Below are 23,258 nucleotides of genomic sequence, written 5' to 3' on the forward strand. Positions count from 1 at the left end.
GCAGGGTGCAATTGGGGATAGGAGACAGTGTTGAGATGGCAAATGAAGTTGTTGGTGAAGACAGGTAGGTTTGCATTTGGAGTAAGCTCTGGCAGGGCTTCAAATCCCAGAGCGAAGATCAAAAGTCAGACTCGGCGAGGCAGACCCGGGCCTGCAGAGCCGCCGCTCGCCCCCTCCCCTTCCCACCCCGCGCGGACTTTCCGTCCATCTCGCGGCCTCAGCATCCGTTGGGCTCATTTTTTAAACAAAAAGAAAAACTAAAAGGAGGCTCCCTGGCTCCTTTTTTTTTTTAATGTCGTCGGGAAGATCCGTAAAGGAGAAGGCGGGAGCGGAGACGGATGCCCGGGCTGGGACCCGCGCGTCCAGAAGCGGCTGTCATGGCCGCCACAATCTCGTCGCTCACCCTCCCAGCCGCGCGGCCCCAGCGCCATTTTGAGCATCTTCTTTGCTTCCCTGTCTCCCTCCCGCTCTCCTCGCTCCTCCTTCCCTCCCTGCAGGCCAAGCGCCTCCCAACGCCGCCCGGGCCTCCCTGGGCTTGTCGCCCCACCGTTCCTCGGCCGCTCTCCCAACCCCAGGAGCCCTAGGGTGACTGCGGGGTCAAAGAGCATTGGTGCCCGGCCTCCTTTCTTGCCCTCTTGGAGGCCAGTTACCATCCCGGACACCAGGCCACGCTTCCAGAGAAAACCCCACGACCCCCACTCCACTCCTTGGCCCGGCCCATGTCCCCAGGCTTCTTCGCATCCCCAGGTTTCCTGCCTTGCGGGGCAAAAAGCTCCTCCACCCCGCTTGGGGCACTGAAGCGAGAAGCCTGGGAAACCCTAGGGTCCCTCCCAATTCAGCTGAACCTCGGCGCCCCGCGCCACGGCTCCAAAGCCTGTCCCCAGGCCGCCTCTCCTTGCACCTTCTTCCGTTGGCAGCACAGCCTCTCCCTCCTCCCGCCCACCTTTCTGTCTAAGCAGAGGCCCGGGAACACCCGCGCAGGGCCAAAGGCCGTCTGTTAGGGGCTGGCGAGGTGACGGAACTTCCAGCAAACTCCAGACTCTTTCTAGAGCTGCGGGCGGAGAAGCGGCGGCCATCTAAGGCCACTTTTGTACCAGCCGGACTTAGCCGGCCCAAGGCCAGACAAACGTCGCGCAGGTCCTGAGGGAGGGCCGGCCCAGGGGATGCGGCGACAGGGGCTGGGTCCCAACACAAACACTCGTTTTTGTATTATAAAGACATTTATTTAATCTATGAAAATAATGTACAATAAATACTTTTCCATTTTCCTATTATTAAAGAATTTTAATAAATAATCTACCGTCTAAAACAACAAAAAAAAAAGAGGAAAATAGGTTCCTCTAATTCTTTTTTAAGAAAGTCCCCCCTAGAGTTTATTCCTGAGATTTTGTTGGAAGGAGTCTGCCAAACGGAATTTTTCCGTTTTGATTTTTAAAAGACGCCCGAGTGACCAATATTTTAGAGAGAAGAAGAAATGAAGTGGATTAAACACTAATTCAATAATACCTGAATTGTAGCAAAAAACAAAGTCTAAAAGACTTGGGGGTGGGGTCCTCGGGTTTTCCAGCAGACAGCCCAGGGGACCGGGGGTGGAAAGGGCCGGGAGCACGAAGCGGGTCAGGGGAACTGCAGGTCGATGGCACAGAGGGTGCTGGTGAAGAAGTCCAGCTCTTCCTCGGAAAAGGGAACCGGGCTGTTGAGCGAGCCTTGTAGGCTGGGGGAGAAGCCTCCGGACAGCTGGAGACAGGAATCGGCCGCGAAGAAGTCGAGGTCGGGCAGGAAAGGCGAGTCCTGCCGCTCCGGGCAGGCGTCTTCCGGCAGCGGCTCGGGCTCCAGCCCGCCGGCCCGGCGCAGGGCGCAGCCGGGGCTCGGCGCAGCCGCGTCCTCCACGCGAGAGGCCAAAGGCAGGGGGCCCGGGGGACGCGGCGCGACCTCGGGCGGGTGAGAGCAGGCGTCCCGCGCCGCCCGCGAGGCGGAGTGGCAGCCGGGGCTGGCCACGGGCTCGTCGGCCGGCTCGCCACTGTCCTCCAGGGCTCCTGGGCAGGCTGGCTCCCCGTCGGGCGGCTCTCGGTGCTGTGTCTGCCGCTTGTGCTTCATGCGCCGGTTCTGGAACCAGACTTTGACCTGCCTCTCGGTGAGGTCCAGCAAGGCCGCGATCTCGACGCGGCGCGGCCGGCACAGGTACTTGTTAAAGTGGAATTCCTTCTCCAGCTCCAGCAGCTGCGTGTTGGTGTAAGCCGTGCGCAGCCTGCGCGCCCCGCCGCCGGCAGCCTCCGGCACTGCCGGACCATCTACAGGGAAAGCAGGCTCGGCGTCAGAGCGGGCCGTGTCCTCGGGCCAACCTTAGTTTAGCCGAAATAAAGACGACTATATCTGCCAAAAACAATTTCAGCAGTAACCCCCGGCCTTCTCGCCTACCCAGGCAGCTCGCTCTCCGTTCTTTCCCGTCTACCTCTCGCCGGCAGACCCAGACCAGGGCAGGGCAAAGCATTCAGAGAGCCGCCCACGGCCCACGCAGGGGGTAGGGAGCGGCTCCTCTTCGCCCCCAGAACCTCAGAGCCCCCCTCCCAAGTCCTCCGAGTGCACCTCTCAATTCAGCACTTTCCAACTCAACCCGAGGAGAGGGCTCATAAAGATTGTTTCCCACCCCTTTTCCTCCCAGCTCTCAAATTCCTCCTCTTGTCTTGGAGCTGGGGAAGATGGGACTGAATGAAGCTTTTCCTGCCCCTAGACTCAACCCCAGCAACAACACATTCATTCCTCCACTCAGATAAAGGTGAAAACCTCCATCGAATCCTTTTCTTCTAGGAGAGAAAAAGCTCTTCCCCAGCCAACTTCCAAAAGCTGCTGTAAGGAAAAAAAAATGCTGGCAGCGACCAGGCCTGAACCCCAGCGGTATATACTGCTTCCTCGTCCCTGGAATCGACAAGGGCAAGGAACCCCAATAGGCTAGCCACCTTTTCTACCTCCCTCATCGATCTTTCTCCCCCCTCTTCCAGCTGCCCCTCACCCCACGCCTACCCCGCTTACCGACCTGCTGGCGATCCGACCCCGGAGGCCGGGAGGGAAGAGGCGGCCGGAGGAGACGTGGCGGATTGGCTGGGTTTCTTGGCGGATTTCTTCTCTTTCATCCAAGGGAACTCGGGGGCCAGAGGGGCGGCGGGGAGCGGCGGCGGCGGCGGCGGCGGCGGCGGCAGAGCGGGCCCATCTTCGGCTCGCTTTTGGCTCCCGGGTCTCTGAAGGGTGGAGGCGCCGGGCTGGAGACTGGGGAAGGTTTGCTCGAAAGGAGGAGGAGGAGGAATTAATGTCGACTCCTTGATTGATGAAGTTTGAAATGTCTCCAAGACAGCGGGGAAGGAAGTCAGACACTCGGCGAGCGATGGCTGGCTGTTTATAAACCCAATCTCCCTCTCAAATTCAAAATTCATGGCTTTCAATGGTGGGGGAGGGGGCCTGCTGGGGGGGCGTCAGGAGGGAGGATCGGAAGGGACCCCCCCTCCTGCCCCCCCCAGGTTTATATGATGGAGCGATTTTGGGAGGAGGGATTTTGCGCTCTCTTTTTTTTTTTTTTTTTTAATTTTGGGCCTTTATAATTGTATATTGCTGATAAATACAAGCGTATGGGGACTCTCTCTATTAAACCCAGGACTCCAGCGAAATTGCAGGGAATTCGTGGTCACGGGACTGGCCTTGGCCAATCGCTCGTCTGGGCCTAGTGGAAAACAGAGAGCATTATTTGCTTTAATTGATTCAAAAACTCTAGAGGACCACGACCTGGACACCAAGAGCCCCCTAGTCCTACACGCCTTCTCTCCAATGCCTCCCTTTCTCCAGAAAAACTAGAGGAACCTTTCCCTCATCCCCTTCAGAGGTTCTGGAAGCCCAAGAAACAAGAGAATCTAAGGGAAAAAATATTCCTCTTTTCCAAATATTTTTTATTTTTTAATACAGTAAATTAATGCTCTCTTTACATTCTCTTCCCCTCCCCCCCCCCAAAAAAAGGAAACCTGAGTGAGGATCTCACTGTGAGAGGAAGAGGTAGTAGAAAGAGGCTTCCACTCTTTGGGAAAGGTCAGTGTTAAGGTGTAATAAGTAAGAGAAGAGATTTACAATCATCAGTATCACTATCCCGCCCCAACCCCCAAAAGCAACAGATAAATCCCGGAAAATCGACAGGCACTCCCAGGCTGACACAGAGGAGTGAGATGGATGGTGAGGGGTCCTTTTGGGCCTCTGGCCTCCATAGCTGTGTGGTCTCAGTCCCTTCTCTGCCCAGGGTTTGCAGCTCTGCCCCTGCTCTATGTCCACCTGCCTTCCTCACCTGGAGGCATCTGCCCTCCTCTACCACACCTCCAGCAGGCAGGGTGTAAGATGCATACGCACTCATTCAAGCCTCAAGCCTGTATCTGCATGTATATCCAGGGACATGAACAACCACCAAGGTAGCCGCCAATTTAACTCTGAGCGCTCTCAAAGCTCAGGTCAATGTATGGGGGGAGGCCTTTCCCCCCCAGGACAAAGAGACTCCCCCCCACACACTTTTTGCCATTGTGCTAGTAAAAAAAAAGAAATCCTTGGCAAGAAAGAATTCCTTGAACGTGGAAAGGGTGGAAATTACCACTGAGATGATATTCCACTTCTGGCACCTTGGGAAAAATTTTTTTTAATTTCTTTTGAGGAGACCACGTTTGTCTGAACTTTAGGGAGTGCTGTTAATTTACTGGAGGGAGGGGGCACGAGACTCAGGGCCCCAAGCAATTGGTGGGAAACTAGATCTCAAAGCAGAAAATGAAAAGTCGATCTGGGGGAAGATTTTTAAATAAGTGGGTCAGAGGGACCGAGAGGAGATGAGGCGATCAATCTTAGCCCCCTGACAGCTCCCTCCGATGGCATCAAAGAATTTGGCTCTTTGGGAAAGCAGAGGGAACAGCCGAAATTCCACATCCCTTTAAAAGGCCTGGGGGTGGGGGGTGTTAGCAAAAGAGAAAGGTGATTCCGGGAGAGCGGGGAAACAGATGGGAAATGGGGACAGAGGGAAGGGCGCTAAGTTGGGTGGAAAGTTTGTCTGGAGAACTCCCACGGCTCTGGCCTCCCCTCCCCCTCCTGGCTCTCTGACGCCCAGCGAGGAGAAGGCTGGTTAGCAGAGAAATGGCAACTCAGCCCGGAGCTGGAACTGGAAACTTTCTGTCAATGTAACAGCCAGCCGCGTGGGTGGCGGTGAGTATTTAAAAACGACAGAGAAGTCTGAGGGGAAGGGTGGGGGTGGAAGAGAGCCAGGATGGAGAAAGGGGAGTTGGAGGTGGGGGCTGCAGGCTCTGGAGGGCTCAGAACAGAGAGAGCTGCTTTGAACTGGGCGAACTGGCCAGAGACGGTTGTGTCTGGTTCCAAAGCAAGCAAGTTTTGCCACTTGGAGGCGTGGATGGGGATGGGGATATGGGTGTGGGTGGGGTCGTGGGTGGGGGTGGACAGCGAAGAATCCGAATAGGAGTTGTCTGGAAGTTGTGCAGTGAGGCCTGAGAGAGGATTCTCCCTCGGGCCACCCCCTTGAGAAGCCCTGGAAGTTTTTTTCACAGCCTCTCCAGCTGGCTGCAGAGCCAAGCGCGCTCCTCTCGGAAACAACTCCGGGAGAGACTGTCCCTGCAGGAAATACAGCTTTCTCTAACCCTGCTGACAGATTTTACAGCCAGATTAGAGAACAGCAGAAAACTTGGGTGTGAAAAGGGGCCAAGAGAACCCCCCTTTCTGGAGACCGCTTCCCCGCCCCTCTGTTGTGCTGTGAGTCTTACAGCACAGATATTTTCCCCACGACTTTGGCTGCTTAGCTAGCGCCTGGAATCTCGCAGAGAGAAGGGTAGGGGACACCAGGCCAAGTCGGCCTTTATTTTTCTGGTTTGCAATGCCAGCGTCAAGCCAAACCTCTGGTTTTCGAACTGGAGCTAAATTCTCTCTCTTGGCCTACCTCTCTCCTACTAGATACATAATCCACCCACAGAGCCAAACATGGCGCTTCATCTAGTTACATCATTCAGAAAATGTTATTCAGGGAAGAGGAAGAGAGAAAGACAGACAGAAAGAAAAACCCTTGAGCGTTATTTGATCCCAAACTTTGCACGCTCTTATGCCTTTAAATTATAGGCTGACCCAATGCTAAATTGCTTGCTGCTTGAATGAGCGCAGTCCGCTTAAAATCTTACTTGGTGGTGGTGGTGGTGGTGAGTAGGAGGGTGTAGAATTCAGGTTGCATTTTTATTGTTATTTATTGTTGCATAAAGACTGTAATTACTAACCTTGGACTGCCAGGATGCAACATAAAAATGAAAATGAGCCATCGCTTTAAGGCTGAGGGCCTGGAACGAGTCTCACCGACACTCCCCCCACCCAACCACCGCCATCACTACCGCCAAATATATGCTCCTAATTAAGCAGTGCGGGCGCATCGCTCACAATTAGAATTATGCAACTCTTCAGCAAGCAGCCCTCGCTTCTCTTTCAACGAATTAGCTCCATATTTCAGCCGCCCTGTCTCGTCGCTCTTATCGGCTCCAGCGACGCGGCGGTGACATTTCATCTTTGACAGACCCTCTCTATCCTCGCTCCAATGTGATAAAACTTTTATGGAACCACGACTGAGAAATGAAGTTTTCCCGAGGATCGTGGAAACAGAGGCGCACATTAGCCTGGGGACCATTTTATTTACGCGTGGATCCAGCAGCATCTCCCACCTCCTCCTCTCCCCTTTCCCTGGCGGGGAAATCAAATGCACCTCCTCTCCCTCCACCCCGAGTTTTATTTAGTGATTTAATTTCACTTTAGTTTTAAGGTTTGACCTGAGAAGTCTAAGCCTCAGATTTTTTTTTTTTTTAGATTAATCATTTTCCTTTGTTTTCATTTTAGACCCAATGGTGGTTGGGCTTCGGGTCACGTGACGACTTCTTTGTAGCTCCGGAAGAGAACTGTGAAGTTTAGGTTGCGTGGAAGAAGCAGTAATCGGCCAGATTTTTTTGTTGATGGTGGAGAAGGGGGGGCGAGGAGGTTGTGGCCAAAGGAGCCAGGGGACAAAAGGTCAATGAATGAGAAAAACTAAGAGGCAAAGAAGCCAAACAGAAAGGCCCAAAGAAAGCACCCAAGAGTCCCTTTTCCCCAACTTGTTACTTGAATCTTAGCTAAAGAAGTTGGCAGAATGTTCCAGGCTCCTGTGAGTGAGAAAAACTATATAAACCTGAGACAGCAAGGGGGAGGTGAGGGCCTGGGCAGTGGACAAAAAGGCCAGGAGAGGGTCTTCAGTGTCCTTCTTCCCTCGGGGGAAGTCCGCAGTCAGTAGCCTCCCTCTGCTATCTAAATTGGACCACCAGGACAAGATAAAATTGATAACAGAAAGTTTATTCAAGAATTGTTTGACAGACAACCCTTTTAAGTAAGGAAAAAAGTAACTACAGAAGAACAAAGAAAGTTCCAAGAGGGAATTAACTCTAATTCTACAAATTCAGGACTATACAGTGACAATTAGGAGCTGAGTTCATGCCTTTTAGAACTAATTACAATTGCTCATAAGTACGAGGGTAACATAAATCTACAGCTCTTTTCTAGAGTACAATAATAACTAAAATAGCTGGTTTTACATGACAGGAAACACAACGTCCTTTATAACAAGTAAATACTAAAAAAAAGTACAATTTTTTCCTTTTTTCCCTCATATAAATACATAATGTAGGGGGATAAATAATACAAAAAAGAAAATATTTTAACAAGCTATAACCAATAAATATATATGAAAATGTTCACTAGAACACACGCTTTTTGAGCGATGCTGGACTCCTGCAGGCCCAGGCATCTCTCACAGTTGTTTTTATATCCATTAAAATGTAAACTCTAAGTGCAACAAAAGTGTCCTGTCAGGAGATTGAGCAAGGCGCAGGCCCAGCTGCAGCTCCTGCCTGGGACAGACAGTTTGTTAAAATATACCCTGTTTTCACGTTAAGTCAAGAGAGCAACAGAAGAAAAGAAAAGTGTAGAACCTCGTGTCGCTGATTGCCTGCTGTGGAGAGAGGGCGATGGACCTGGAGCTGAGATGGGAGGCAGCAGAAGTGACAGAGCTTCAGTCCTGACGACTTGCCTGCCCTCACCTCCCAGGTTTTCCATAAAAGAAAAAAATATATATTTATAATATAGACAGCTCTGACTTCCAGGATCTCTCACCATCCCTGAGCCCTCTGGAATCTGTAATTGAGGGGGGCAGCGTATAGATATTAATATCGTAGAGCAGAAAAATACGAGGCTGGAAATGGAGGGAGTGCCCAATAAACCTCAAATAGATGGGAGGAAATTTGAGGCTTCAGGGAAGTAGGAGGGGGTGGGGTTTGTGCCCTTGGATTTGAAATGTGTTTTCTTACTTTTTTTAAAAGGAGAATTGAGGGAAAAAAATTCAAGATTTGGAGGCGTAACCTACAGAGATGGAAAGTAAGTTGTTGGTGATGGCCTAGCCATCTTGTCTGTTTTTGAAAATGTGCTTCTTTGCCTTGTTTCTCTATCTCCTCCTTCCTCTACCCCACTCTCCAACGAGCATGGAATTCCAACGGGGTACTGCTGGAGCCCTAGGGTTGATAGGGTCATCTCCAATCTGCTGCGGATTCTTCTCCGACGGGTTGGCAGGCAGATGGAACAAGGGTTGGAGAACTTTAAAAAAGCAACTTCTCAAGCCAAGGAAGGAGAAGGAGCTCCAGGCCCGTTCTTCCCAGGAAGCCTGGCTACCTCCTCCCGGCTTCCTCTTTCAGACTTCCAAGCTGCCCCCCAGAGCTCCATAGCCCTTGCCTCTTTTGCCTCTCCCCACCCCCACGATCTCGCCCCTCCTGCCCTCCCTCTCCCATCACAGGTGTGTTAATTTGGGCGCTTCTTGGATTCTACCCTGAGGAGGAGGCGCATGGTGAGAGGAGAGGTCTGTGTAGGTGGGGTGTGGGTCGCAGGGTCCGTGGTGCTGGCTGGGGGCCATAGGGGGCGCCCCGTTGTAGTCCAGGTTCCCCGAAGGGTGGTGGGAAAGGTGGTTGAGGCCATAGAGGGAGGGGCCGGCAGGGGGCGGCAGCGGATCCGCGTAGCCGCCCCCGCCCACGTACACTGGGCTGCCCTGCATGGTGGGCGTCCCGTAGGTGCCCCCGTTGGCTTGGAGGACGTGGGGCTCGTAATCGGGCGCCGGGGTCGGCGGGTACTTTTGCGGGGCGCCGCAGCCTTTGAGAGGGGGCTGGTAGTTGGAGGGCAGCGCGTAGGCATTCTGGTGGCCTTTGCCAAAGGCGGGCGGGGACGGGCTCTCGTAGCTGGGGGTCATGGCGTGTAAGGCGTTCATGAAGCCGGCCGTGGACTGCATGGGCTGCGGGGGGCTGCCGGCGGGGGACGGGCCCCCAGACGACGAGGCCAGGCCCTTGGCCTTCTGGTCCTTCTTGTACTTCATGCGCCGGTTCTGGAACCAGATCTTGATCTGCCGCTCGCTGAGGTTCAGCAGGTTGGCCATCTCCACGCGGCGCGGCCGGCACAGGTAGCGGTTGAAGTGGAACTCCTTCTCCAGCTCCACCAGCTGCGCGCTCGTGTACGCCGTCCGCGCCCGCTTGGACGCTGCCGACCCCGGGGGGCTCTTGTCCCCTCCCCCGCCGCCGCCGCCGCCCCCGCTGCCGCCGCCGCCGCCGCAGCCCTCCGCTGGATCCGCGGGGGAGGGGTGGGAAGGGGAGAAAATGAAATAAAAGATAATTACTGAACACGCCGAAATTGAATGCATCGTTTCTTAATAAATCCAGGCCTGGACTCGGAGCCCCCGCCGCCCTCCCCTTCCCGTCCCCGCCTCCTCCTCACTCTCCCCCCCCCCACGCCCGTCGCATTAGCGGACACTCTATAATAGTGGCATTTATTAAGAGACCTGTTCTCCTCTCGCTGCCCCAGCTTATGAAAATTTGATCATGTCACGCAGACAGAGCCGCATGGCCATTTATTTAGGGCTGGGTTTTCTCGCGCCCGCTTCTCCCCCGCCCCATCCCCAATTGTAGGTCTGGGAAGACACTCCCCCCACACACACCTCGTCCCGTCCTGTGGATAGGGTGGGTGGCTGGGGAGAACCTTAGGGGGAATCTGGACACTCGTGGGCAGGGCACGGAAATGTGGTGCGAAGAGACTGCCATGCCTGGAGGCCGGGACCCTGGGCCGCCCGAGCAATTGTGATTAATACCCACAGTAATCATACTTAATAATAATCAATCGTTGACGACTCTGCGTCTACTGGCAGCGTCTCCTGCCTCCGCAGCCTTGGAAGGGCTGAGGCCGAGCCCCTGGCCTTCTGGAGCTCTCAGAAGCTCAGGTGGAGGCGGCTGGAGGCAGAGGGTGTTGCCGGGGTCAGGGGTCATCAGGTGGTGGTGGGGGGGGGGGCCGAAATGCGCCACGGCCGCCGCCACCTAATATTGTTCCCAGGCCGCCGCCTGGGCGCCTAGGGGCTGGGTGCTAGAATAACAGTGACATTCCTGGCCCGGACAAAAGCTGACGAGGAGGTAGGCAGAGAGCGGGTACCTGTGCCGGGGGAGCTGTTTTTCACCTTGGACGTTTGCCTCGACTCTTTCATCCAGGGGAATATCTGTTTGGTGAGGGTGGAGTTGGAGCCAGGACCGCACTTGGGGGGGCCGCTTTTGCCGGGCCCGCCCCCGTTACTGCTGTTGCTAGTGGCACTGGTGGGTGCGGCGCTGGGCGGGGGCGAGCCGGGCGGGGCGGGCAGCGGCTCGGGGGCCAGGCCGGGCCTCATGCAGCTGCCGTTGAGCTCCTTGCTCTTGGCATGCGGGGCGGCGTTGCCCAGGGACTGCAGCGAGCACGCTGAGCGCTGGTAGTCGCCCTCCAGGTGCGTGGCGGCCTGGAAGGGGGGCTGGGGGGGAGCGTCGTAGCCGAAGCCATTGCTGCCAGGGTACGAGGAATAGCCTCCGAAGAGTGCGGCCGCGGCGTTGTCGTAGTAGGTGGCTTTCTGCATCGCTGGGCGAGGCCCGGGCAGTGGGTGGCAACTTGCAAGAGCCTGATACCCTCACGACCAGACATTGGCACCCCCGGGGGTCACGTGGCGCGCCGGACTCCCCCCCCCCCGCCCCCCTCCTCCCGGGTCTGTTCGGAGCGGCTGACCTGCGGGGTGAGAGAAGAGACACAAGGGGGAGAAGAGGACTAGGGCACGAATCCATCTTACGGACTGAAAAGGGAACTGACATCAATAGTTTTCTCTTCTCCCCCACCTCAACATCTTCACAGCAGACGCTGAGCCCGCCTCCCTGACCTGAAATTTTTATTTCAACGTTTTAATTTTAAAGAAAAGGCCCACCAGTTTTTATTTCGACTTAACAAATGAGGACTCTACTCCCTTGGGGACTGCCTAAGTATAGAATCTTACTACTGCAGGGGCCATTGCTGCTCTCCTGCCGGGGCACTGGCCCCTGACCTCTCCTCCTCCCTCTCCCTTCCTCCCCCCACCCCCAATTCTGGGATAGGATGTCTTAAGGAGCGGGGGAGACCAGGAAACACCAAAACAAAAGCATCATCAGCACCCTCCTCTGAGCTGAGAGGCCTCTGCCTCCTTCCTTGTCTACCTAGGTCTCTGTCACCCCAGCAGAGTCTAGCCTGGAGAAAAAACAGGATGTCCGGAAGAGACAGGAGGGAGAAGCAAGTTGAGCAGAGAACCTTCTGTGTGAAGGGTCCTCTCCCTCCCCTCCCACCTCATGAAGACCACAGCAGCCTGACCTAGAAACTTCTTCAAAATTTTTAACCTCCAGAGCCAGCGGAACAGAGCCTCCTCCATGGCCCATGGTGCAGGTACCACCACCTCCGGTCTGAGTCTTTGCTCAGCCAAGTCTGGAAGCCGGCAGCCAGCGGCCCTCATGGGCCCCCAAATGGAGCAGGATTGTTTCAATTTCCCTGACCAGTCTGGGTGGTGCTGTGACCATTTGGCCCAGGTCCCCTCCCCTTCATTTTTTTCATCAGACTTAATTTTTTCCCACCCTTTTCTTGACAGTCTGTTTCCTTTGATTTCTCCAAAAGAAGAAAGAAATTGGATAACTGCTGGACTTTTCTACCAAGAGATGGGAAAGGGCTTTCTAAAAGAGAAAAATTTTCCCTAGCAGAAAAGAAAGTCAACAAAGCAATCTGAACAGTATTATTCTCTGGGTTGAAAACAGGGTACCCCTGTTTCCTGAAGTTCTCCAAGACAGAAAAAAAAAATCATCATTTTAATGCAGCCTTTTAAAAGTGTGCCAGAGAAATAAAGGTTCAAGCTGTCTTAGGATTTTGTGTATTTCTTCTGAAATTTCTGACTGCATGACCCCCCCCCATCTGTCTTCCCCAACCCCTCACCATCACTTTTCAGAAAACTTCAACACTGACCCTCTCTCCTGACATGTGAGTTTGGACTACTTAAATCTCATTCAGCCCAGCTGGTTAACTCCAAAGAAAACTAGAAATAGGAAAATAAAATAAAAGGAGTAGGGGTGAAGGAAGTCCCTCCCACACATAAATTCCCTTCTTAATGGCACAGATTTATACTCAAAAGGGAGCTGGGGTAGCCCTGAGCTCCGATTGGTTTCTGGGAAGAATTTGTTTCTGAGAAATGCACATGGGTCTGCAAAGCAGCAGGTCCTTCCAGGGAGGAGCACTGGAGTTCAATTGACCAGGCTGACCCAATCCTTTTATTATTATTACCATTAGCCTCTGATGATTTAACCAAAATTAGCTTCGGAGCAGCCCTGGCTGAAGGGGGAATTAATTAACAGGCATCACTTGAGTTTGTTATTAATAGAAAGGAGAATGAAATAAAAACGTTGGAGGGGGTTGGCTGGCTGGGCCCTGGCTTTATTTAGTCTAAATGATTGTTACAGCAGTAATGATAATGATGATAATAATAATAATAAAACAATAATTTGACTAGACGCCTGGGGCCGAAATTCCTGTCGTTCCCCCTGCAATAAACCCGCAAACCATCGCAGGACCGAGGCCAGGCAAGTGTGGGAAGCGGAGAAGCCAGAGATGAGATAGGAAAGAATGGAGCCTCCGCCGGCGGCGAGACAGGGCCGGGAAGATCTGTGGACCGGGTGAGCCCCTGGCTGCCGCCGCCGGGCAGTCTCGACCGCTGCTGCCGCGGTGGCTGGCGACTAGCTATGCTGGCCCAAGGAGGCGAAGAGAAAGCGTTCAGGATGCTAAAACGGTTAGCGGCGGCAGGTTCCCAACACCCTGGCCTAGGGCCGAGCCCTAAGGGCGGCAGTAAGTTTGGGCGCTGGAGGTAACCGAATTAAAAGGCGCCTTAGCAACTCGGCTCCGGGACTTTGCCAGGCCGGCTGGGCTGGAGGGCGCAGAGGCCTGGCTGACGGGACAGTGAGAAGGCGGAAAGGTGCCGTGGGGGTCCGGGATCTGGGGATCCAGGAGAAGAGGGGGTGGGGAGCAGCTCTACCAAGCCAAACATGTCTATTTCCCTTGCCTCCATGTTGGAAAAATCCAGGCTCCATATGGCTTCTCGGGAGAGAGGGAGGGAGGGAGACGGTGGCTCCCGGCTTCCCCCCAGGGTCTCGCTGGAGAAGGGCGGTGAGCCACCCCAAGAACCCCACCTCTCCAGGCACACCCCCGGAAGAGCCGGGCAGAGTAACAATAGCTGGGGAAGCCCCGGGAGTAGAGGATAGGCCACCTTCCAGGACTTAAAAAAAAATTAATGGGAGGAAGAAAAAATAAAAGAACAAGAAAGGAAGAGAGAGAAATGTTAGGCTCTTCTTAGCAGCCGGGAATAAACTCAGCCCTGAATCTGGCTGTTGAAAGAAAAGAGGAGAAAAGGAGAGAAGCAGGAAGAGAGGGAGAGGGAAGAGAGGGAGGGAGGGAGAGAGAGAGAGAGAGAGAGGGAGAGAGAGAGAGAGAGAGAGAGAGTCGCTGCGTGGAAGGAAGCTTAAAGCTTGTGAACTCTTCTTGAACCGAGATTGGAGTCATATGGGCCATAAATCATTGAGACATACTCTCCGCCATTCACAAACTGATAGCCTATTTCAGTCCAGCTTACCTTAGCCACCGACGAGGGGAGAACAGGCAGACATAATATATATTCACATCGAGCCCCAGCGCGAGCGGCAGGCGAGAAATCTCCCCTCCTTGAAGGCAAAGGAAAAAAAGACCACTGTTTAAAGCTGCGTCGCCCCCCCCCCCCCCCAATAGCCACCCCGGCTGGGGAGCCCGAGGGGCAGACCGGCCGGAGGAGCCGCGCGGCGTCCGCTTCAATTCACTCGGCTTAGGAGCGGGGGTGCGCAGGAGGGAGGGGGTGGGGGAGCGGGAAAAAAATAGAAGACCGAAAGGTGCTCGGGCGGCTCAGCTCGCCGAGAATCCAGCTCCGGGCTCCGGCACGGCCAAGCCGCCACAGTGTGGTTGCCCTATAAGACTGGTACGCCCTACTCTCCGTAACAATGGCCTCTGCTTTTGCACAGGGAAAAAAAACCACACAGACACACACACTCACTCACTCACACACACACAAGCTCACACACACCCCCACCACTCCCCCTTAAGCAAGCTTAGATGCCTGATAAGGAGGGAAGGTGATGGTGGTGTTGGGGGAGGGGGGAACTTTTTAAATTCTCCCCCCCCCCCCCCCCCCCCCGGCAAAAAAAAGTGGGAAAGGGAAGAAAGTAGAGGTTTTTTGTTTTGGGTTTGTTTTTTTTTTAAGAACAGGTACATTTTTAAATTGAGATTTTGTCCAGGGAGGAAGAGGAGAGCAGAGGAAAGGCACAGCCGGTGCAGTTCACAGCTCTCCCAGCCCCACTAGCAAACCATTATGCTAATTGAGAAGTGGCTGGGGAGACCCAGTCAAAGGCACTGGCTTGCCTGGGGGTGGGGGTGCTGGGTGCCCCTCTGCACTCCTTCTCAGTGGGAACACGAGGAATTTCCTTTAAAGTAGTTTCACTCCTCTGGGACTGGTGGCTGGGTCTCCCGCCCTCTGGCTCTGGCTCCCTCCTTCTGAGTCTCCCAGTCTGTTTCTTCTCTCCCCGACACCCTCTCTATTCATCCTTTCTCCCGAAAATCTCCAGGCCCAGTTTCCAACCGGTAGGGGGGAAGGCCAGACCTCTTTTTTTTTTTTTTTTTTTTTTTTTTGAGAACAGACAACAAGCGGTGAGTGATTATTTAAAAAATCCAGACCATCTTGCACGGGGGAGGGGAGTTGAGGAGAGGGTGACAAAAGGAGGACCCTGTGTTTAGCTCGAGCTTCAGACACGGCCGGCAATAGAGAGGCTGTAAGAACTTCATGGAGAAGTTTCTGTTAAGATTCTCACCTCCGCATAGGCAGAAGGGGCTAAGAGGTGATAAGGACATTTGTACTTCTAAGAAGATGAGAAGAACTAGCAAAACAGCTTAATTTTACATGCACTGGCAGAAGAGACGGGGGATAGTTACTATTATTCAGAGCAAACCTGTTTGTTTCTCTTAGCGCTGCAAGATTTATGACTCTTGGCACAAGTGAGGAAGACTACAAAAGCTAAACTTTTCCTAGCGTGTGTGAGAAGGGCAGGAAAAGGCAAGGAGGCCTGTAGGAGGAAGACAGGAGCCAAGAATGTAGGTGTCTGCAGATCTGGGGCGGGGGTGGGGAAGAGCCATTCCCGATGGGGAAAAAGACAAAAAGAGCACCAGGACACTTCCAAAAGCAGGAGTGTTTGCAACTCTGCCTAATTGCTGACTCCGGGGCTTAGGGGATAAAATAGAAGGCAGTCTCTCTTTTCTACGAAGGCAGCTTGGAAAACTTGTTCTCTTAAGTTCGAGTAGACAGAGCCAGCCACTGCCCTGTGACCACCTGGTTAGAAAACTTGGCTTTTTCCTTCTCCCATCTGGATGCACCAGGAGAGATGGGACTGGGAGAACAAAGGTGAGAGATGGTTTCCAGCTATTATCTCCCCTCCAGGAGAGGGTGGCTATGTCTGGCAAAGCTTCCTTTATACCCTGTTGATCCCTAATTACAGGCTCTGCTTTGGGCTGAGAAAGTGTCCTAGTCTCTCAGGGAGAGGCCCCTGGCCTCCTCTGGTCCCTACTGCTTCCAGGCCCGCTAAGTCAGGCTTCCTGGGCTGCAGCAGCCAGTTTCCTGGGATCCTGCTGAACAGAGAGTGGGGAACCCGTGTGCTCCCTACCCTCCAGCAATAGGAACTGCATGTGATGTCCCCAGGAACCTACAGCCTCCCTAGAGAGTTGGTGACTGAGGGAAAGGGGGAAGAAAGGTGAGGATGGAGAGTGGGAGACATTTTTATGTATTTACTACTAGTATCAAGAAAAGAAAATGCCCAAGCTAGACCCAGTATTGGGGCTCAAGCCAGGACCCTCAAAGAGAGCCCTGAGGGCTGCCTGAGTGTGTAGCTGCAGGGGTCTGTCCTGAGATCTCTGGACCTTGGTTAGAGACCCACAGGGTTGGAGCCGGTGTAGCTTTGGGCCTGGTGGGGGGTCAGGGGCTTGGGCCAGGGCTTCCAGAGGTTGAAGGCAATCATTCCCTTTGAGTCTTTCCTCTCACTCCCCAAAATAAAGTCAAGAACGTAACTCAGACCCTCCAGCTCTCCTAGCTGTTGCTACCACTGGCTAGAGAAGGACACTGTGAAATTGAGAGAAGAGGAGAGCCTGGTCACTTGTAGGGCTGCACAGCTTTGCCTCAAGGAATAAAAAAAGAGCCCGGAGGGCACCCAGCCAGCTGCGGGCCTGCAAGGCCAGGCTGCAGGAGGATCCGGCCTGGAGCCCAGCCAAGGGTGGAGGAGTTTCCAGAGACAGCGATGGACCTCTCCCCTCTCAGAACCTCCTTGACTCCTTGTGGTCCCTTCAGGCTACACAAAGAGCTGGGGTGCAGCAGGGTGAGAGCAAAAAGGAGGACTGGGGAGCAAGAAAGCTAACCTGGAAAAAAATTTCAGAGGACATGCACCCCCAATTGTGGTAGGAAATGTTGTGGGAGCTTCTTAATCTTGGAAAACAGAGCCCATCTGAAATGCTGGGGAGGCAATGAGAGCCCAGTTTGGTTTCCTTCTTGCCTTTTTTCTTCCTTTCTCAGAGATTTCTGGCTGGCTGGCTGCCCCTGATTGGGGCTGGGAGGGTAGAGGGTAGATGGTAGAAGTGGCGGCCAGAGCGCGCCCATCTTGTCTGAGACATTGCTGCAGGCCAGGAACCTTTCAGACTTCAGGGGACAAAGGCGGGGCAGAGAGGAGCTTGGGGTGGGAGACTCCAGAGGGGTCTGAGGGAAAACTTGGGATCTGGAAAAAGAGGACCCGGAGGAGTTTTTCACCACTGACAGTGAAGTCATGATTCAGGAAGACTAGAGAGAGAAGAGGAGACAATTTCCTTCTGGATTCAAGGAGGGAAACTTGGACAACTAAGTGTGTGTGTGTGTGTGTGTGTGTGAGAGAGAGAGAGAGAGAGAGAGAGAGAAATTGAAAAAGCAAAAAATGAGAGAAAGATTAAGACACAGAGACCTTAGCGCAATCTAATAAATAGAAAAATTAATAATAAAGGTAAAAATTAGGGAAAATGTTCCCCTTCATAGACATTCTTTCCTCTGGGTTTCAGTTTCCACAGTCAGAGGACCCGCGCCGGCACTTCCCTCCCCCGCTCCTCCTCCACACCCGGGACCAGGAGACATGGAGCACTTTAACCCCCCTTGAGCCATCACTGACTGCCTACCCTTCCAGACTTTGGGGGGATCACGTCTGTTTCCCTCCTCCCCCCCCCAAAAAAAACCCCATCAAAGAGCAAACGAAAATTTTCCTCTCAACAATGACAAACTGGCTGACTCCTTTAAAATCGATTTCTGATAACAGCACTGGGGCCACCAAGGATCCTGCTCCCAGCGCAGCCGGCCCCAAATTCGTGTGGCCCGAATGGCTCCCTAAGACACTGGGACCTGGAGCCCCGGGCCAGACGTTTAGCGATCTGTTTCTTTCTAGTCCTGCCTGGGTTCTGGCTCCCACACACTTTTTCCAGCTTCACTGCCCAACTGTGTGGCCGCAGGAGAGTCGTGGAAAGTTCACACACGCATCTGAATCTCCATCTCTTCTTAAATGTTAATAAAGACTTCAAAGCTGGAGGTCGTAAATTGGGAATTGCTACCGAAGACTGCCTTTGGTCTTTGGATCCCCAGCCCCCACCTCTCTAAGATGCCTGGAGCGGGAGGGAACAAAGCGGCAGCAGGAAAGAGAAGATTCGGCGCCTCTGCAGAGGCCGGTGTAGACCCGGCTCAGCAGAAGCGGGATCGAAAAGAAGAAAAAGCTCGCTACTGTTGGAGAAGAAAAATCCAAGCTCTATTCTCCCTCCGTCCCAGGCGTCGGGACGCGAGAGGGATGCAGGAAAAAACGGGGCAGCTGCGAGGGTTTGCAAAGTCCGTCCACTCGGTGACCACGGAGGCCACGCCTGAACGCGCGGATGAGCGGATGGCGGCGCCAAGGGCCAGGTCGGGAGGGTCCGGAGTCACAGGCCGGCGGGCGCGGTGTGGGCGTATGAGCCCCTTTTGGATCAGGGGTCCCGCCTCATCTAGAAGCTCAGTCCTGGCCTGACAAACGCCACGCTGGCGGATGTTGAGACAAAAGTGGGCAGAGTGGAGAAGGCAAGATGAGAGGGGCGAATCTTGGACAGCTTGGGGGTGGGGTTGCTGGGGAAGGGAGGGAGAAGCAAGCAAGAGAGGACCCCGGCCCAGCCCGCTGCGAGTGACTGCGTAGGTCCCTCCTGACAGATTGGATGTCTCTCTCCCAGTGACCTCTGTTTAGCAGACAATAACTCACCGGATTAATGACCAATCAGCGCAAAGCCTTCCGAGGTGCCTCCAAATATAAAACTCCAAAGTCAGAGTGGGAGAGGGCCAGAGTCTGGGCCCGCCAGCCCTTTTGTTTTTCTCTCTCTCAAAATAGGGTTTGGGGTGAGGCTTTAGGAAATGGATTATCTGGCCAGAGATTCTGATTTCCAAAACCCAAAAGATGAAGTTGTTTCCCATCTCTTCCCACTTCCTCCCCCAGAACTCATATCCCTGACCACACTTCCCAAGGCAATCTGGGAACCTCCCCTCCCCTGCTGGCCTCCTCACATCCCTGATCCCACGAGAAATCTCCCTTCTCACAACCATGCAACTTCTGAGAAACCCCCATCCCTTTTGAATTTCACCTTCTCCCAGTTGGAGAAGATGGAAAATAAGAGCAAGAATAAAGAGGGCGGGGGTCACCCACCTTGCAGGCCTCCTGTCCTGGCTGCCCTGGGAGGAGACCTGGTATAGTGCGGTGGCACCCTTTGTGTGCCCTCTCCGAGAAAGAGAGGGTCCAAAGGCCCAGGGGTCAGGGTGAGGGTGGGGCAGGGGGGCTGCTGTCACAGAATCTAAATTCTGAAACCACAATTCAGTCCCTGGGCTGGGGTAGTAGGGACTTCAAATGCTGCATTCTGAACAACTCCAGCCTCAGCCAGGGTGCCTGGCATGGAAAGTGCCTTTCTCTGTGAGGCTGAGCCCTCCTTCCTTAGCCCCCATCCAAATGCCAATCCCACCCCAACCCAGCTAGCCAGCCCCCTTCCACTGCCTTCTATTGCCATTGCTCTGGGCCTGGGCTTCTCCTCTGCTGAGAATAAGGACGCATTCAGGAGGAGGAATGGTCCGGATTCCAATGGATTTCCTAGAGCCAGTTTGAGTAACCATCCACTTCTCTGTGCATATACAAACTCCCTATATACTGCAAATAAGCGTGCAGTGACACCCAGATGCCCTCAGAACCCCAAGATACACAAAGGAGCTGCTCCCAAGCAATAGAGAGTTACTCGAGGTCAGAGCTGGGGAGAACTCAGAGAGTGTCCTGTCCAACCCTGCCATTGTTACAGATAGGGAAACTGAGGCCCAGAGCCAGGAAGTGATTTGTCTACTATAATACTTGAGATTTCCTTTGGAGCCAGGAGGCTTGGATTCTAGGTGGTCCAGACTGTTGTGTGCTCTGAAGCAGAGAACACCCTGGGCCTCAGTGTTCCCTTCTGTGAAGCCAGAGTGCAGGAAGGTGCACGCACACATGTGTGTGTGTGTGTGTGTGTGTGTGTGTGTGAGTGTCTATGTGGAGGGGAGGGGAAGGGTTGGGCTAGATGATCTTCTGAGATCCATTTTTGGACTGACAGTTCGTGGTTCTCTGTAGGCTGATATAAAAGTGAGTGACAATAGCAGTAATAAACTGAGTTCAGACAATAATGGTCACCACTGAGACCAAATGCAGAATATTTCCTCTTGGGATTTAAATGCTTACACCCGCACTACTGAGTACCAATCCGACTCCTGGTCCTCCTTGCCTCCAGGGAGGCTCCTGGGCTGATTTTTACTGCTCTTCTGTGTATGCGTGTTGGGGGGGATTGTTCTCTACCTTTATTACCAAATCAAAACTGCTATTTTTGGACACAACAACCTGAGCAGTAAATAATTAATTTGTATAATTAAAGGAGGAAGGCTTCAACCTGGCAATTTTTAACCAGGAGTCAATGCACCCATTGTACCAGCCTGGCCTTCTCACCCCACCCCCAACTCTGCCCACATACCTACCAGCTTCCCCAGGGCCTCCCCCCTAGTTGGAGACCAGCCTTCCAAGACGGCCAGCAGGGTTCACAGAGTCAGACTCTGCTCCCTCCCCAAGAGAGTTCCATTCACTGCTTTGCTCCCCCACAGAAATCAGTCGGCCTGCAGCTGCCCCTCGCAGCTTGCTTTCACTACCCTCTAAAGCTGTGCTGGGCTCCGGGTCCAGGCTCTCTCTGCTCCTGGGACACACGTAATCCACCTCCCCAGCTCAAGATGCCCCAACAATGCCGCGAGTTTGCATTTCAAGAAACTCCCATTAATATCAATTTACTTCACTGAAACCTCGGGTTCTTCATCAAGTTGATGATTTATGATAAAATCAATTAAATTACGGCCACTTAGGGCCCAGCCGCTTCCTCTCAGATTTCATTGGTGCGGGGCCCAAGTGTCTGGTGGAAAAATGCAAGTTTAGCTGGAGGCGAGGAAAGATAATTCTGTGGCTGAGAAAATTTAATGCAAAACAATTTCCAGGCAAAGCCGGGCGTCTGGACAGAAATGCAAAAGCCACCAGTCGGCCTGCGGAAATAACTATCTGCGGGTCAAAATATTTTTCTCCCACCCCCATCATCCTGCATGGCTCCCTTGCTCTGTTCCCCTTTGTGCTCACTTGCCCCCTCCCAAGCAGAGACTTCGGGGGAATTTGAGCAGTGACGGTGGAACCCACGCCTGCCAAGGCCCAGCCTTAAACCATCATCTCCCCTACCACCTCAGGCCTTTTTCTCCTTTCTCCCTCCCCTCCCCATGCAGCCATGCTCACTAATTCCTCAGTCTCCTATGGCAAAGTTAAAGGTTCAAAGTTAAGATGACGTGGCGTGGGCAGATGGCGAAGAGAGGCCAGGGGCCAGGCCAAGTGGGCTCTGCTGCATATGGCTGTGGGAGGAAAGAAAGCACAGGAGGGAACAAGCCCTACTCATGGTGAGGGCACCGGCCAGCAAAGTGCCTCCAGAGCTGCCCCATCCCAGAATTCTAAGATCAGAGAACACTGAGTTTCCCTCCTGGCTCCATGTGTGCCCATGCACAAAGCGATGGGCACCCGACAAACCCCACCTCCAGCACACATTCGCCCCAATGTAGGATGCACTCACACAGTACACAAACACACCTACATGTGTGCATGCTTGCACACTCTCCTTATACCTCACACAGACCCATCACATCCTGTGTCTGTGAGGGACAGTTCCCACCATCTCCCACACCTGGGAAAATAAATCCCAGGGAATCAACCTGGCATCGCCTCTCACTCCAAGAAGAGGGGCTTCTCCCGCCTCTGCTCTGTTTGGTTTTTGGTTTCCAGAGCAGGCATGGAGTAAACACACTGCTTCTCTGAAGCCATAAATCACCCTCTCTCCTACTTCTCAGTTTAACACCCGGCCTCAGCGCAACCCCTTGTAGTTTCAGCTTCAAATAGGGTGCTAGGTGCTAAAAGTCTCTGCCATGGTGGCAGCTGGACTGTGGAAGCAGAGCTGGCGTGTCCCCCTACCCCAGTGATGCCCCTCACAGCCCACAGTTTAACTCCCCTGGAAAACCCTCCACAGCCTCCAACACCCTTCCTGAGTGGGAGAGCTCCTGATCCCCTGACCGGGATCCTGTCCACCACTTTCCTCCACACTGCCCTGCACACCAGGACCCCTCTCTCACTTCAGCCCCCACCCGCCTCTTTAAGTTGCCCTCATCTTTGTCTTCCACATTTCTCATCCAGCCTCTTTCCTGACCCAAGAGAGGCCTGGGAACGGGGACGCAGCCACCCCTGCTCTGCACCCCAGACGGGTCTTGGGCGCCCCAGCTCAGCCCGGTGCACTTACCTGTGCGCTCTCCCGCTAGGGCGCGGGCAGCGGCGAGCGGCCGGGAACGGGGGGCGCGCGGGAGCCGACGGCCAGGCCCGGGTCCCTGGGCCCCGGCTGGGGCGCCGCGACCGGCGGCATCGCGGTCATTCAGCCCCCGCAGCCCCGCAGCGGCCCGCCTGGCGAGGGGAGAGGCCCGGAAGCGCTCGCCCCCACCCCGCCCCCGCCCCCGCCCCCGCCCCCGGCTTTGTTCGGCCTTCGGGGCCGCCGGGCGGCAAGGCGCGCGCGGTGGCTGCGCTTGGGGCGCGGCCGGCGCCCCTTTCCGGAGAAGCGGGGGCTCCCCTCCGCGAGGGCCCGCGTGGGGCTGCGGGCCCGGCCCCGAGCTGCAGTCGGGCTTTGAGAGCTGGCCAAGTTGCCAGGCGAGAGGAGCGGCGACTGACAGGGCCACGGCGAGGCGCGGGGAGCGCCGGGGGCGCCATGGCGGAAGGCGGGCGCACGGGCGGCTCTTCAATGTCACCAGCGAAATGGGTTCCATATGTCCGGCCCGGCGGAGAAGGGAGGGGAAGGGAGAGAGTGAGTTCTGGGCAGGACAGGACGTGGGGGGGGGGGGGCGGGACGGGCGGTGCGCAATGGAGGGAGCAGTGGCGAGGGGTAATGGGAGGGAGGGATTGGAGAGGCGAGAAAGGATTGCATTTTCCATTTTCCCTGGAGTTTTCTAAAGCTGCTTAGGCTGGTAGAAACTTTCTTTCCCTTTTTCCTTTTTCTTTTTCTTTCCTGAAAGATGGGGAGGGAGGAGGTTAGTGAGGGTAGCATCCATTTGTTCAGTCTGTAGGTTCAAGGGAGGAGATGTGGATTGGAGATGAAAGGGAAAGTTCTTAGGCGGCTGAAGGATCAACATCTTCTTCCCG

General features: G+C 54.3%; 2 protein-coding genes and 2 long non-coding RNA genes across 14 annotated transcripts in view; 2 read left to right on the forward strand and 2 right to left on the reverse strand.

Annotated features, from left to right (window-relative positions):
- Nucleotides 1–1,256: 1,256 nt before the first annotated feature.
- Nucleotides 1,257–3,428, reverse strand: HOXB2 (homeobox B2). The gene is made up of 2 exons (XM_070560585.1): nt 3,035–3,428; nt 1,257–2,291 (listed from the first exon to the last, which is right to left on the reverse strand). Exons 1-2 carry the CDS (start codon nt 3,426–3,428, stop codon nt 1,618–1,620), a joined length of 1,068 nt encoding a protein of 355 aa, XP_070416686.1. The 3' UTR covers nt 1,257–1,617.
- On the forward strand, nt 2,285–9,750 carry LOC139073902 (uncharacterized). Of its 4 annotated transcripts, none has more exons than XR_011523053.1 (7): nt 2,285–2,895; nt 3,000–5,217; nt 6,895–7,062; nt 7,980–8,130; nt 8,403–8,457; nt 8,870–8,932; nt 9,459–9,750. It is a non-coding gene; the product is annotated as an uncharacterized lncRNA (long non-coding RNA). The 4 variants fall into 4 exon arrangements; XR_011523052.1 differs by having other exon boundaries at nt 6,895–6,983; XR_011523051.1 differs by having other exon boundaries at nt 8,870–9,750.
- Nucleotides 7,360–23,258, reverse strand: part of HOXB3 (homeobox B3) — a 55,199-nt gene continuing 39,300 nt past the window's right edge. For 6 of the 8 annotated variants that reach the window (XM_070560579.1, XM_070560581.1, XM_070560577.1 and 3 more), the window contains 3 exons: nt 14,036–14,123; nt 10,540–11,133; nt 7,360–9,681 (listed from right to left, as the gene is read on the reverse strand). In XM_070560579.1, the coding sequence (XP_070416680.1) occupies nt 8,864–9,681; nt 10,540–10,987 (1,266 nt within the window). In that variant the 5' untranslated portion in view covers nt 10,988–11,133; nt 14,036–14,123 and the 3' untranslated portion in view covers nt 7,360–8,863. Of the gene's footprint in view, nt 9,682–10,539; nt 11,134–14,035; nt 14,124–14,218; nt 22,919–23,258 lie in introns of those variants that run through there. The other 2 variants (XM_070560583.1, XM_070560584.1) reach the window with 2 other exon arrangements.
- LOC139073904 (uncharacterized) lies at nt 10,417–12,283 on the forward strand. Its single transcript, XR_011523055.1, has 2 exons — nt 10,417–10,520; nt 11,596–12,283. It is a non-coding gene; the product is annotated as an uncharacterized lncRNA (long non-coding RNA).

This window comes from Equus przewalskii, chromosome 10 (genome assembly GCF_037783145.1).
Source record: "Equus przewalskii isolate Varuska chromosome 10, EquPr2, whole genome shotgun sequence".
In the NCBI taxonomy this organism is placed as follows: Eukaryota; Metazoa; Chordata; class Mammalia; order Perissodactyla; family Equidae; genus Equus; species Equus przewalskii.

Excerpts from the sequence above, each read along its gene's own strand:
- HOXB2 (XM_070560585.1), bottom strand. The coding sequence starts at position 3,428 with ATGAATTTTGAATTTGAGAGGGAGATTGGGTTTATAAACAGCCAGCCA. Across the intron at positions 2,292-3,034 it reads CGGGGTCGGATCGCCAGCAG|ATGGTCCGGCAGTGCCGGAG; the intron begins GTCGGTAAGCGG and ends CTTTCCCTGTAG.